The sequence below is a fragment of the Rhinolophus sinicus genome, linkage group LG06, assembly GCF_036562045.2.
Source record: "Rhinolophus sinicus isolate RSC01 linkage group LG06, ASM3656204v1, whole genome shotgun sequence".
NCBI lineage: Eukaryota > Metazoa > Chordata > Mammalia > Chiroptera > Rhinolophidae > Rhinolophus > Rhinolophus sinicus.
The window spans coordinates 29,879,636-29,893,420 of NC_133756.1; the positions used below are offsets into that span (position 1 = coordinate 29,879,636).

General features: G+C 37.0%; 1 protein-coding gene across 8 annotated transcripts in view; it reads left to right on the forward strand.

Annotated features, from left to right (window-relative positions):
* PATJ (PATJ crumbs cell polarity complex component) overlaps nt 1-13,785 on the forward strand; it is a 299,829-nt gene that overhangs the window by 247,103 nt on the left and 38,941 nt on the right. For all 8 annotated transcript variants that reach the window (XM_019731220.2, XM_074334813.1, XM_074334815.1 and 5 more), the window contains one exon: nt 13,169-13,252. In XM_019731220.2, coding sequence (XP_019586779.2) covers nt 13,169-13,252 — 84 coding nt within the window. The remainder of the gene's footprint in view (nt 1-13,168; nt 13,253-13,785) is intronic.

Genomic DNA, 13,785 nt, shown 5'->3' on the forward strand with positions numbered 1-13,785 from the left:
TAAAAGAGATAGTGTATTAATTCATATATTTTATTTCCTTCCATCCATCTATCCATTCATCCTGTTTCCCCCCTCCGTCCCTCTTTTTGGTCCCGGAGGGGTAATTTGCATGAAATCTTGCAGCTCAGAGGACTTGGCATGTTCTGCCAAATAAAAGACTGAAGACTCTCACTATGCTTGCACCATATTCCTTAAACTTCTCCCTAATCCTTCAGTGCCCCCTTCGCAGAAATTCTTGATTGCTGATTAAAAGTCTCTATTGTCCTCAGAAGAAGTAAAATATAGCTCCTTAGTGTCATTCATTAGGGTTATTTTATTATCAGCCTTGGGAATTCTAGAGAGGAGAAGGAAAATTTAAGGAATAAATCTTCTATCGTAGGGCATTAGCAGACCTGAACTATTCTTGGGATTGAACAAATGAAGTGGAGAAAGAAAGAGGACAGTTTCTCCATGATCCTCACTCTGCACATTTTCCTTTCTCTGGGTACCATTGCCAGAGGCCCTAGACTGTAGACTATGTGTTGTATCAGACCCAACAGGCAACATAGCAGAATAATGATGCGGATTCTATGGCATCAGAATCCCTGGTCTTTAACTGTGGGGCCTTAGACAAGCAACTTAACCCCTAAATCTGCTTCTTCATTTGTAAAATAGAGGTGATGACAAAACTCACCTGTTAAGGTTTGTATTTGGCTTAATTAAGACAAAAAATATAAAGGACTTTTCCTGGTGCCTGTCTATACTGAGTTCAGTTATTATTATTATTATTATTATTATTATTAAACAGTCTTAGTAAAATAGATTCTTAGCTCCCTTTATCTGAGTGTCTGGTGTGTTACCTATACACTGAGAAATATGATTTTTGTTTCTAGATAACTAGATACTTGTTTTTAGCATGGAAATTTTATAAAGTAATTCAGACGCTGTTCTTAATGTGTATTGAATGTGTATCATCTCATTTCATCCTCACAACAACCCTACAGAAAAGATATTAGCGTTAATCCCCATTTTACAGATGAAGAAACTGAGACACAGATAAGTTAAGTAACTTCCCCAAAGACATAATACTGGCATTTGGTCCACTTGGGGTTTAATCAGACAATCTGAGTCCAAAGCCACACTAGCTGTGCCCCTTTTCTGGCACTACCACTATGTATCATCAGACCTCTTCTGTAAAAGGGAGTTATCCATCTCACCCACCAGACCCTGAGCTCCTGGAGAACAGACCTGTTTCCTTTTATGTGTAACTTTGGTATCCCCATATAGTGCCGTGCTCACTTCAAAATAAGACTCTATCCAGCCTCATTGCACCACTCTGAGTTCCAGCCATGCTGGCCTCATTCAGTGCCTTTAATGAATCTTGTTCCCACCTGATACAAGGCTTTGCACATGCTGTTAGATCTGTCTGGAATGCTTCTCTGATCAGTTTTAACTGTAGCTAAACTATCCCGTTCATTTCTGGGCATACTTATGTGGTTGAAAGAACATTGTTGAAGCCACATCATTTGAGGAAGAATTGAACAGACCGGAAAAGGGAAGACTGGAAGGGACAATGATGACTTTCTGCACACGTCAGGTTCTCTTCTTGTGGATGAAGGATAAGAACAGTTCATTGAAAAACAGATTTCACATGATTATAAGGAAGAACTTTCTAAACATCAACTGACCAAAGGTGGAATGAACTGCCTGGGGGCAGTGAGTGCCCAATCTCGAGAAATATTTTTACAAAGACAGGCAGCCACTCTGCAAGGATATTGTTATTATTAGGCTTTGATTTTTAATTCGGGAGGAACATTTACATTTATAACTCTCTTTTACAAAATGATGATCAGATAAAAATAATTCATTCTCTCTTTCTTTGTATTCCCATTTCACAGATTGCTTAAATCTTCAAAGTCTTGAGATGTTTTAACTAGAAAAGAAGGCCTAGTTATTGTTTTTTTGTTGTAGTTTTATGGAAGCTAGTAATTATTATCACTTTTGGAAAGGTGAGTTTAAAAATTTAAGCCCTAGTTGCTATACTTTTATTGCTCTTCTGGTTCTAGACATAAACTTGTCTCTTTCCAAGAAGAAAACAATTAGTCTAGGGCATTTGTTTTGTTTTTATGTTCTTGGTACCATCCCATTGTAATGAGGTCATTGGGTTCCCAGGATAGATTGTAAAATTTAGATATTCTTCATATTAAAAAGGCCTGGGAAGGTCGGATTCAGAATCTTGTCATTTCTCTGTAATTTTCAAACCTGTACTTTTTTCACCACCTGATTTAATACCAATTTAATTCATTCTTATGAAACAGAAGTTCTGTAGGTCAGATACATTATTAGCAGGAAACATCAAAGTAGATGGACTCCCCCATTTGGATACTATGGAGCAGAGTTCATTTATGTAGAAATTGAGTGTCTGTCCTTTAGCTATAACTTTATGTCAGGTTCTGAAGTAACCTCATTTAACCCTTCACCATGTTGCATGCTATTGTTTAGTTATTACTGCTTTTGACCATTTAAATGTAGGACTGCAGCAATTTAAACCACTAGATAGTTTTTAAAGTAAGCAGAATGGAAAGCTATTTTACATTTGATTAAGTGTTTTACTTTGCTATTCCCCTTCAAATGAACTTTGCACAGTCTATTTCATAAGGAGTGTGGTTTGCTTTGGCTTGTAATCCCCCAAAGCCAGGCTCCTTTTATCGTTATTGCTTAAGTCATATATTTTTACACAAAACATCTTATTACCTTAGTTTTATTTTAAAATCAAAGTGGAGTTTGCAAAAAGTCTATGAATCACACTGAAAGAATGTTAACGAATAGTACCTCTGAATTTCCAGATTTGGGCATTTCTGATCTTAAAGAATATGACTGTAAGCAAAAATATTATGCAAGCTGAGTAAAATTTAGATAAATAAGGACCAGATGGAACTATAGGGACTTATAAAATATAAGGCAAATATTGTCCCATTTCCTTAAAATAAATCTATATTTCAGTATGAAAAATTATATTCATATTGATGAGTATCAACTTTTTGTTAAATGAGACTTGGCAAGGGAACTCCATTTAAAATAAATATAAAATAGGGTTTTTTTGAGCTTTAGAAGAGAAAGCTTTTCATAGTCTTAAAATGTGAAACATTTTTATATATTCATAGCAATTCTTATATTAGCTGTTTTATTGCTGTGATTTTCATTTCACATTTTAGTTATCTGTAAATAGTATGTAAGAGTTTGCAATCCCTGAGTGTGAGTTTTAGGATACCTTACACAGTCCATTGCTTTAAAGCAAAACACACACGCGTGCGCGCGCGCGCGCACACACACACACACAGATTGGTATTATTACTTCCTGTGTAACTGATGATTTAATCCTTACTTTCATGTCTAAGGAACCACTATATCTATTGCTGATTTAATGCTTACTTATGATGTAGTATAGTTTATTACCTGAGAATTTTTCAATATTGCAAAAATAACAGATACTGAACATTGTGATCCATTTCTTTCTCTTTGAAAGTTTGGTAAGTGCATATCTTCATACCCCCATGCATATTGAATAGATGGACATACTGAGTCTAGGACATATAGACTCTCTCTTTGTTGCTTTTGTAGCAGTTTTATGGGAATTAAGTAAAGTCCTAACTATGTTCTAAGATTCTGAGAAAATTTGTGTAGTGAACCCAAATTTATTAGTTAACAGAGTAAAGTATCTAGATTTTAAAAACTATGATTCCAAGTATAATAGGTAAGTTTCTTTGACTCTTGCTGGCTTCCCTTTTATAGCTACAGCCCCTTCAGGTTTTCTGAACAGAAATAATGATCTATTTAACCTATGAAGCTGGCAAACAAAACTACATCAATTTGACAAATATTGTATTTCTTCTAAAGCAATAATCTTTTATTGTATCCATGGTGGGAAAGCAGTACAGTAAATGTTCACTTGACGATAAGACTCATCAAATTATAAAATTGTTAAAATAAAATGAGAAAAAAATCATCTTAGAATAAAGGACATAGGGTATGTATTGACTACATTTTGCCTCAGGTTCTATGTGTTCTTATGAGATACTGAAATTAAGTAACCTTTTAATTTTTGGTTCTCATGGATCAGTGAGGGAATGCCAAATACCTTTTGTATCAAAGAAGGGATAAGTTTTGGGTCTGAAGTTGGGGAAGATTAGCAACTTTCCAACTTGTCTTGACTCATCTTTGCATTTTACCTTTGTAATAGGTTCAAAAAATATAGATCCACAAAACACATTGAGTACCATGATTCCCCCAAAAAATAAGACCTAGCCAGACAATCAGCTCTGATGCGTCTTTTGGAGCAAAAATTAATATAAGACCTGGTCTTCTATTATAGTAAAATATTATAGTAAAATAAAACTGGGTCTTATATTAATTTTTGTTCCAAAAGATGCACTAGAGCTGATTGTCCGGATAGGTCTTATTTTCGGGGGTAAACACGGTATAAGCATAACAACATAAGCCATAGCATAAGAAAAATGCATTAAGTTTTCCATTCTTAGGTTAATCGACCCACTGCCCCCACGGTGGCAAGGACAACGGAGAATTGCCATTGTGGACATGAGCCCTGCCATCTCCATTATAGATGGCATTTGTCTGTATTTCCACCTTTATCATCTTTCACACTGGGCTTCCCAGTTTTATTGTAATGAAGCATCACTAGTGAAAACCACCAGTAGGAAGTATAGTCAGTGCTCGGTATTCGTAATAATTATGTCCTATAAAATTGCAGCAAACACTGAGTTAGTGACTATTGAACCACTGCTTCTAGGAGAAATACAGAGATTCCTCCAAACCTCTGATCACAGCATTTTCAACAGCCAATTACTACATGACCTTGTTTTATGTGTGTTTCTGTTTAAAGATACTGTATTTAATATATATTGTTGATTCACTGTCATTGAACTCATGGCTAAAGTCACTATAACTCACAACCAAACAAAGGTTAGCTAGCACGTGTATTTTCTCCGCAAGGCACATTACAGCCGTCTAGGGCTTAGGAACACTAGACAGCACTTCATCCCTGTGGTTGGGGGCCATTTTCAACAGGAAAATCACAAACAAAAAGCACAAAATGCAAAACACCTGGCACTAAAAAGACCACAAAAGGATGCTTGTTTATAGTACGAGAGCTGAAACAAGAAGCTAAATGTCACCTTGTTCCACTGCAGTTGGGAATGAGTGAATCTGGCTACTCAGTTTTCACAACTTTCACAACTCTACGGCGTGTCCACAAATGACTGCAAAAGCACCAACAGCAGTAATTTTGGGACGGGTAAATTCACAAATATAGAATCCACGAACAATGATGATTGTACTTAACTAGAACAGAAAAGTCAAAATATGTAGGAACACAACTCTTCTAGTGTGGTTTAGAGCTTATAGCATTCAAATGGTTCCTTGGACTTAGCCCCGAACGGTTCATGACTTGGGAAAGAAGAACCTAAAATATCCTTGTAGCATAATTTTGAAAAGAAGCAATTAATTAAACTCTGGGATCACCATGACAACAGGAAAATTAGAAATTAAAATATGGACCACGACTGTTGTCATTCATCCTTAGAGTCATGAATTTTGACCACTCTGACGTATATGTATTCCTTTATGTACCAGATATACCCCCTTAAACCTTAGATATATTTGTGTTGGGACCCCTCATTAGCAATTATTTAACATCTATTTGGCTGACACTTTCTTGACATTCATACATAATCTTATTTCATCCTCAAATCCTACAAGGATTTATTAGTTCCATGCTACAGAGAAAGAAAGACTTGTTCAGAGAAGTTAAGTAATTTAATAGAAATATCACAAAGCCATGGTTAAGTGGCAGAGCTAAAATCTGAACATAAGTTTATGTGGCCATAGCTAGGACTCTTCCCATCATACATTGCTGCCTTCCACTGTTTACAGGCTAGAAAATTCCTCTGGCAGACTTGATAGACTCTGTAGTATTAATAGATTAAAGTTGACCATAAATTCTATGCCACTCTTCCCAGATTCTTTGAATTTGAGCTGGCCCACTGACTTGCTATGACCAAAGTGGCATTGTGTGACTTTCAAGCCTTGGCCTTGAGCTTTGCCTTTGTCCTCCTGAAATACTACCACCTTACAAACAAGCCTGGACTGGCCTCCTGGAGGGTGACCCACCATGTAGAGAAAACCCATGGAGGGAGGGGAGCCCAGCCATGCCACCTGAGGCCCCAGCCAACCTGACTGCACACTCATGTGAAAGCCCAACTGACACAACAGAAAGCAGAAGAACTGCCTACCTGAGCCCAGCCCAAATTGCCAACCCACAGAATTATGAACAAATTATTGGTAGTTTTTGTTTTAAGCCTCTAAATTTTGTAACAAAAGATAACTAATGCAGAGTCTGACCCCATCTCCATATCTGTCTTATCTCTCTCAGCCTGTGAGAGTTGGGATTCTTCTGATCTGCCATTTAGAAGGAGTTCTTATTCCTAAACAGGGCCTAAGCATCACTGTAACACAATGGGGCTGCACTGGACATAATATATAGGTTCATAGTGGTCTAAAATTTTAGAGCCGAAATGACTGTAGTAGTTCAACTCTGCTTTACTGATAATGCTAAGAGTCATAAACTAAATGGGTCAGGTAGAACCACTTACAAAATTGGCTACCTACAGAGCTGTCAGAAATGTAACTCCTCTAACTCTCCACGCCTGGGTCCTTCTTCCATACTACTTCACTGCCTTTTTTTGTTTTGTTTTTTCAAATCACATTCTAATTGAAATATGATAGGGAAACTTGGTTTTTAAAGAATTTGATCACAAAGGATTTGGGACAGAAAAGAATCAATCATGTTCTAAGACACTCATCCCTTTATATAAATATACTTTGGAGCTTATCAACTTTGCTCAATGTGAGATACACTTTAATAGTTTTAACCCAACACCTTTTTAAAAAATTCTAACTGCAATAGACATCACAAATCAGTAACTTAATACACCTACATGCGTTTTTCAGAGTTGAATGTAGTTTGGGTTTGCATAGCATTGGACTGTGTGTTTTATTACCCCACAGTATCATCACTCATTAGCGTGGCCTTCCTGCTGAGAAAGTTATCTACTGTGTAGAAGATGTGTCTGTATGATTTCTGAGCAGTGATGGCCATAGAGGGGAACATCATTAAACGATGGTTAAAAGTAGCATTATTCCTCTAAGGCTGCAGATGTGAACCATGGTTTCTTCCAGAGGGGAAAAAAAATACCCATTTTATAGACAATATTTTAATACCTTTTTTGGTCCTCATGTATCTTTCTTGTTAGGAGGGATTTTTCCTGTAAAGCAGAAAAATTAGATATAATATTCTTTTTGGATCATGGGTAAACATGTTTTCCACCTAAATATGAAATTCAATTGTGACACTTCTCTGTGGTTAAAGTGTCTGTTAGGATTATTTTATGGGGAGTTGGGGTGTGGACTTTTATGAATATGGCAAAGATTGGGTTTAATTTGAGAGTAATCCAACTTAAGTAAAACAGGCCTACAAACAGTAAAATTAAGCCATATATATATACACATATATATGTATATATATATACTTTCCTTAATAATATCTATCATATAATTCTTTATCAAAGTTTTATCCTTGTTAAACAATCCACTGAATATCTAGAAATGTAAACTATGAAATTTCATTCCCTGGAAATAGTTCAGCCACACAGAGCGCTCACTGATATCCTTCAGTCCACAGGCGACCCTTCGTTAATTTTTCTAACACATGGCTTCTTTAAAGGTTATGGGCCTATTGTGACAACAATAAAATTGCCTTTTGCTGAATGATTGGTGTGTTTATGAGTTATTTTATCTACTTGTTGGCAGCTTGAACAGTAAAGAAAATGGTGATTGATGGACTGAAGTGTCTGATGACTTTGCTTCTGCCTAAGGATACATTACTGGGTATTGTGAAATTTTTCTCCAGCAATTCAGAGTTTAAATCCCCCTGGAGAAGTTTGTGATTTTTGTGAGGCTCAGTGATAATTAAATCCCTCATACTTGGCTCCTTTAAATTGCTCTCTGAGCTAAAGTAAATCCTCTGGAAATTCAGCTGGATTTAATATCCATGTGTGATGGGTATTTAGGTTGTAGATTACCATCAGAAACTTGGTTGGGTTAGGTTAAGATGATGACATACTAACCCTCCTCTTTCTGTGTCATTTTGATGCCTTCTTCTATCTCCACCCAAATTCTGGGCTCAGCACCAGGATACAGAGAGGAGTTGGAAGCAGCCTCTGTCTGGAATGGTTCCACCGAGGGTGGGAGGTGGTACAAGACCTAGACCTATAGCGAGCTATTGTAATACGGTGATAACTTCAATAATCCTAGGAGATGTAACAGTAACCCAAAGGAAGGGTTGATCATCTTTACCGGGGGAGTCAGAGAAGGTTTCCTAGAAGAGGGATCACTTGGCTGGCTCAAACAAAAAAGGTAGCAGATAAGAAAGTCATGACCTTCAAGCATTTGGTTCCCTTAGTACTTTCTAAACGTAGATATATAGAATATCTCTCTAAATATACACAAGAAACTTAATACTGTTTGTTTCTAGTTAGGAATACTGGGTAGCTCAGAGACACTTTTCAGTGCTATTTTGAGTCTAGTACTGTGTGTGTATTATCTATATTTAAAAATAAATATTCTTTTAGGAATGGAGACATAACAACAGTGGTCCCTTAAACAATATGATGAATTTGCTAGCCAGCTAATTCTTCCTGGGTGTCTATTTTTGTAATGGTATCCCTAATTGTGGAATAAAGGAATTTTTCTCAGTTAAACATATTTCAGACATAGACTGAAATGACTGGTGATGGAGAAATTTTAAAGCAGAGGACTTAAAATCCTACCTTACCCTTCTAATTAGGGAAAACCCAACATTTGAGAGATTCTCAAACTCATTGATTAAATTCTTCTCTTGCTCTAGAATTGGCAAGTCAAATGAGTAATTTAGAGTATCCAGAGGGAAAATGTTAGTCTTGCCTCAGGCAGTAAATGAACAGACTGTCTTACTTATATTTCTATTGTTCTGGTGAAAATCACACAACTACTAAGAGGAAGTTAGTTTTGGTTATAGTTGGTCATCTATAAATGATTCTCAAATCTATGACATTAATTAAGAGAAATCTGTTTTGGACTGAACAGCTTTTTATTTTCAACACCAGTTTATCACTTTTATCTACTGTAATGTTTTATAACCCTCCTGTAGGAAAAAAAAAAAATGATCCAATGAATAATATGGGTGCACAGAAACAAGACTGAAAAGCTAAAAGGAAGGAAAGAAAGAGAGAAGAATGACAAATGGAATTAAGAGAGACTCTGTGTTGGGGTGGAGAGAGGGCCTACCCATCAGGCTTTGTGTAGTGTGAACCCCTAATCATGTACCAACACCAGCAAGTGACATCCATAGATCATCACCCCACCTCATTAAGCCAGAGGCTTCCATTTTCACTTCCACAAGCCGTCTTTTTGTTCACTCTCTATAAACTGATCAGCTCATGCCCTCAAGGTTTTTGCTATGGAGTTGAGGAGACAATATTTCAACAGAATTGATGCCATATGGAAAATCCTAAGTTCGCTTTTACACAAGTGCAAAATAAAATATTCAAAACAGATGAGAAGCTTGTTATAGTGGTAGGGACACAGGCTTTGGTATTAAACAATCCTGGGTTGAAATTTAATCTCTCCTACTTAGAAGCTGCAAAGAGCTAGTCAAATCTGAACTCTTCTCAGCCTCTGTTTCCCCAGGTGTAAATGAGACTAATAATAATGAACTTGCTTAGTTGTTATGTGGATTAAATGGCACAAATGGACAGTGTATGGCATCTTTGGCACATAGATGTTAAATAAATGAGATGTTGCTGCTTCCTGACTATGTGCTGGAACTGTACATAAAGCCTCTTGTGTAAATAATATTGTTAAAACCATATAAAATGAGGACACTAAGGCCTGGAGAGGTTAACAGTCTTTCCAAGGCCTGTGGCCAGAGAAGTAGCAGGGCCAGGATTTGGGCGGAGAAGTCTGACTCCAGAGACTTAGCTCATAATCATTTGTCTCTACAGCTTCTCCTCAGCAGAAGACAGCAACCCACTCCCAAGCAAGAGATTCACTTGCCTGCTTCTGAAATAGATTGATGAGTTTTAAAAGAAGTCATTGGTATTGTTAGACATAGTCACTGAAGTTTTCCAAGGTGAAGCAATGTCTAAATTTTATTTAAAATAATAAAAGTCAGTCTTTTGTTCATGACCCATTATTTCATCTAATCACAATTTTTCCAAAGCAAGAAGTAAAATTTTTACATAGCCTTGTCAATAGATGCTTAATACAGCCCAAACTAGTTATCTTCTTTACTATTCTGTCCTACTTAATGAACTATATAGCTTTTGAAGAATAAATCAAATCCATTTTTCTTTCCACTGACCAGCCCACATTTCTCATTGAACTGTTGGTCCCCACCTCTCACCTCTGTCACCTCCGGTTAATGCAGCTGCCCAGAGCCAGTTTCGTAGAACACTTTTTGCACACGGCACTTGTGGTAAGAAGTGCTATTGATCAGCTAGAGTGTCTCATGTTTTCTTGTATTTTCCCTGATAACTTGAAGAGAAATCAGAGCAGTACTCAAGCAAAACGAAAGAAATAAATGGGGAGTTTTTCATACAGAAAGACTCACAGACCAAAACCAGATCATTGGCAGTGAGCTCGGCATTTATTTGAGACTATTAACAGTATATTTATTTTATGTATATAGTTCATTGAGCACCCAGAAAATATCGAAGAATTCAGGCTACTTTTATGGAATAAAAACTTTATGAGGTCTTTTCCTTCCTTGTGAGTATGAATGAAGAGAGAAGTTTCCCGTTTGACTTTTGTAATGTTCCAAGATCAAAGGAGTTTATGCTGAAAATGAAGCCCTGTAAAAAACCATGTGTAGTCTGAGTGCAGTCTGATTCTCCCCAGCCAGTGAGGATGGAGTGTTTGACCACCAAACTTTGAAACCTGGTATCTCACAGGGTATTCCCAGGAGCTTGCATTAGTTTCTCCTACAAGCTTCATAAAAATGTCCCTTGGTATCATCTTGGCAGTGTTGTTGGGACCACCTGAAGCCACCGACCCAGCGAGTTTCCTCAAAATCATTCCCCTGAAACAGTTCAGAGGAACAAACTCTGGGCAGTGGAAATACTCCCTGGGTCTGGCAGTTTCCTAAGTCAGTTACAACAAAGAACGGTCTAAATCTATTGCTGGTACAGAATCTGAAATGTAAATTGTCCGGATAAAGGAACCTTTCCTGGCTCTTGGGGGCTGCCTCTCTAATTGCTATAATAAAGAATGTTTTCAGAGCTGTGTGGTGATAAAATGAAAAATATTGAATATTGTAAAGATATTTGGAATCCAGATGGGTCATATGGTTATAGACCTCTTCTTTTCTTTTATTGCTTCTCTACTCCAGAATTTGCGTAGGGCTCTTTTTTTTTTTTTTTTTTTTTTTTTAAGGAAATAAATTTGGTTTGGATTTTTTTTTTTGTCTTGTTATAGTTTTGCAAGAAATCATTTCTTTGTTTACTTAATGTTAATTTAATTCTAATTCTGAGGCTCCATACTTCTGGACTAAGGCATAATTCAGCCATATAGTCATTTTGGTGGCTCATGAACTCTCAGGGTTCTGTTCTCTTCACGAAGATCCCAGGCATTCGTAGGCCCCTACCGTCATTGCCACCAGGTCACCCTGGTAATCATCCAGCCCATATGTACCCGAGCCTACATGATCTCTTCAAGACCAGAAGTCCTGCTGCTTCCAGGCCCCAGTGCTTGGGACACAGGACTCCTTGCAAGGTAGGATCATTATACATAGAGCCCATTCCCCCCCACCCCGGACCATTGCCTGTGGGGTCTTGAAACCTCTGTGTTTACTGGGGAGGGAGGGAGCGGAGAATGGGAGGGCACTGGACAAGGCAGGACTCAATTCCTCACTTTTCATGGTACCCGCAGATCTGTGTGTCTAGCCTCCACTCAAAAGCTCTTTCTTCCAGCAGCCCCCCAAGACACCTAGCATAATCCATTCAACGCTATCTTTTCAGTGCCTGTCAGTTTTATAAACAACAGAAAGAACCAATGACTTCTGGTTACTTCAGTTGTCAGCTCCACAAAAGTCCCCAAGGCAAAAAATTTCAAAGCTTGACTATGCTCAACACGAGGGGGGAAATTGTGTGAACAAAAACAAACACAAATGTTTTTTAAATGTTCTCTCTAAAATGTATAAATACTTGGTTGTGTAGATGTAAATTGTCTGGAGGGATCCTGATGAAACTGTTAGTGGTAGTTGTCTCTGCGGAGTGTTGCTGAGGGCCTGGTGTGGGAGACAGTCTCTCTCTGTTTTTTATGCCCCACGGTATTGCTTGCGTCCTTTACATTGGTCCATATTACTTTTATGATAAAGTTAAGATTATTAATTTGAAGAGATACACATTATTTTTTAATTCACGAACCGTAAAACAGTTTCCTCAACCAAAGTTTACCTACCTAAGCTATTGTCCTGATTTTAAGGCTCAGAATGCTGAGTTCAGGAGTTGATTTGCCCAAAATTACACAATGACAGAGTCAGGATTCAAATCCACTGCTGTCTTATCTTACTCTTATGTCCGTGAATGCTCTCTCCCCTACTCCGTGCTCTGCCCTCCAGAACCACTTCATTCCACTAAGTTCTTTTCTTTCATTGCCCAAGTAATGAGGCCTGACAAACCCCGTTATCGGGCCACACATCTATGCCAAATCCTTGAATACCAATAAACACCTGAAACCATGTTTCAAAATATACCATAAAATATAAATAAGAATGACACATAGTTCACCTCAAGTTCATACACAGCAGCAATGTACAGGGTTAACAGTAAAACATATGAGGGAAGTTTAACTTGAAATATTAGGCAAAGCCAGGCCTAAAGGAATGAAATCATAAACTTAGGAAAAATTTATTATACTTCTGAATATGCCATAACTGTGTATTTTGTTTATTTTTAGGTCAAATAAAATATCACATTATTAGCAAATTGCGAATTATGGGCTGCTGCCTATGGTTTGGTGGTTTGCTTAAGGAAGCATTTGTGGTTCTTGAAAATTAATAAGAATTTGTTTTTTCTAGGATGCTATAGTTATACATGAAGTCTATGAGGAAGGAGCAGCAGCCAGAGATGGAAGACTTTGGGCTGGTGACCAGATATTAGAGGTATAGGATTATGAATTTTATTTTATACCAGTAAATATGGTTCCTTTCCTGACTTTAATCCACAAAGTCAATTTATCTATTCACTATATTCTACTTAACTATATCTTCACTTATTTCCCATTTAAGAAAACATGTACCTTATGTTTTTTTCTGTTTTTAATGTACATTGAATAACTGTCATTAGAATCATGACAGATTATCAATCTAAATCTATCAATCTAAAACTTTTTAATTAAAGGGAAACGTACAACTTATGGTTTTATAATCTTAATGTCAAATGAGACTGTGTAGTATTACATTTAGGTTTGTTGTTTTTTTTTTTGCCTCTCCATAATACCTTCTAAAATTCTCTCCTAAAAGCACATATACATAAACATGGACACCTGATGTCTTAAAGATGTTACTGCAGCTTTTAAGTGTTATTTTCTTACTCCTAATAAATCTTTAAGTCAGATGGAAATTCATGCCTTGCCACTTTTGTTTTCTAGTTGATGAAAATGTAGACTCTTTTCCCTTTAGGTGGTGTATGATAC